The sequence below is a fragment of the Echinops telfairi genome, unplaced genomic scaffold, assembly GCF_000313985.2.
Source record: "Echinops telfairi isolate 266 unplaced genomic scaffold, ASM31398v2 ScPeMD7_70;HRSCAF=299, whole genome shotgun sequence".
NCBI classification, from domain to species: Eukaryota; Metazoa; Chordata; class Mammalia; order Afrosoricida; family Tenrecidae; genus Echinops; species Echinops telfairi.
The window spans coordinates 48,674,728-48,676,356 of NW_022103968.1; the positions used below are offsets into that span (position 1 = coordinate 48,674,728).

At 58.2% G+C, this 1,629-nt stretch overlaps 1 protein-coding gene across 1 annotated transcript in view; it reads left to right on the plus strand.

Annotated features, from left to right (window-relative positions):
- Window positions 1-816: 816 nt before the first annotated feature.
- Window positions 817-1,629, plus strand: part of TFAM (transcription factor A, mitochondrial) — a 23,535-nt gene continuing 22,722 nt past the window's right edge. The window contains exons 1-2 of the mRNA XM_004701371.2: window positions 817-1,030; window positions 1,483-1,601. Coding sequence (XP_004701428.1) covers window positions 930-1,030; window positions 1,483-1,601 — 220 coding nt within the window. The 5' untranslated portion in view covers window positions 817-929. The remainder of the gene's footprint in view (window positions 1,031-1,482; window positions 1,602-1,629) is intronic.

Below are 1,629 nucleotides of genomic sequence, written 5' to 3' on the forward strand. Positions count from 1 at the left end.
CCACCCTCACTTGGAGAGGAAGAAATCAAATTTTAAGGGGAGGTGGTGTTGCTACACCTTTGGGTCAAGATGTTACTGTCAGTGCTGGGACTAGAACGAGAGTCTTCGGACAACTAACTAGCAAAGTTTCTTCCCCTTGACTAAAACGGAGTTGGATTCAGATTTGAAATAGGTGTCAAGGATATTTCTCTTCCCTCAGAGCGGGTGGTGGGTTCAAACTGCTGACTGTGAAGTTAGCAGTCCAGTGCAGAGCCCATTACACCACCAGGGCTCCTGCACCTGCATTAGAACTTGTTACCCATTGGGAACTTGTTAAAGACGCGGATTCAGGGGCCCAAACAGACTGCTAGAATCAGGCTCTGGGGTCAGGTCCCTGGGACACATCCCTGCAGCCCACGCTAAGCACAGCACATGTCTTTGAACCTGAGCTCTGCGCGCCTCCGCTGGTGCTTAGCCCCGTCACCCAGACCTCAGTGCGCGCAGGCTGCTCGGTTATTCCGTACCGGCTCCGTAAAGCGTCTGTTACGTACCAGCCCTGGGCGGGACCGGTGAGCCCTCCCCTCTCGCAGTCAGTCATCTAGCCCCCGCGGCGAGGGGCCGGGGCACAGGCAGCTCTGCACCGCCCCCTAGTGGCCAGGGTCCCCGGAGGCGCACGGGCCCGTAGATCACCTGCTCCGCTCCCGTCGCTCTGCGCAGTCCCGCCCACCGGGGCGTTCCTGGAGCGCCCGAGCCGATTTGCTCTCTCCGTTTTCGTCCCGCCCACGTCTCCCGACCGGAAGTTAGCAGGCTTCCCAGAGTGCCTCGCGAGTGGCGGGCATGATAACAAACTCCGGCGGTGCGCACGCGGGCTCTAGGTGTCATTGTTGCGGCTTTGGCGTGCCGGGAGACGACGAGATTGGAATCTGGTCCCTGCGTTGGGCGCAGATGCCATGGCGCTTCTCCGGGGCGTGTGGGGCGTGCTGAGTGCGCTGGGCAAGACCGGAGCGGATCTCTGCGCGGGCTGTGGCAGTCGGCTGCGCTTCCCACTCAGGTACGACTGCTGGCTTCCGACGCCCGGGGGCTGCAGTGCCGTCTTTGGCCCTCTTCGAGCGATCGGGGCCACTCTGACCTTTAACTTCAGACCTCGACCTTGCCCAGGGACGGGCGGTGTTGAAAGCAGGCCGTCCGCCGGTAGTACCCCTCCACCGCTCTCCCTCCCGCCCCTCCACCGCTCCAGTTGAGCACCTGGTCAGCATCCTCTTTGAAGTCGCGCCAAGAGTCTCCCGCCACTTTAAGAAGCTGGCACCCTAACTGAAGTAGAGTTGCTTTCCTCTGCTCTGTAGGAGTTAAGGGCTTGGTTCCCCCTCCTGCGTACGACAGGATTTGAAATGTCACCAACTTTCTGGTCGAAGATGTTAGGTATAGAGCATCACTACACCTTGGTTGGAATGTGTGTTCATACACCCTGGCAATGAACCTGACACTGACAATGTTTCTCCTCAGTTTTGTGTGTTTGCCGAGATGGTTTTCCTCCACCTTGGGTCGTTATCCAAAGAAGCCTTTGAGCTCATACCTGCGATTTTCCACAGAACAGCTACCCATGCTTAAAGCGCAGAACCCAGGTAAGGCATTTTGTGGATTGATATTCCC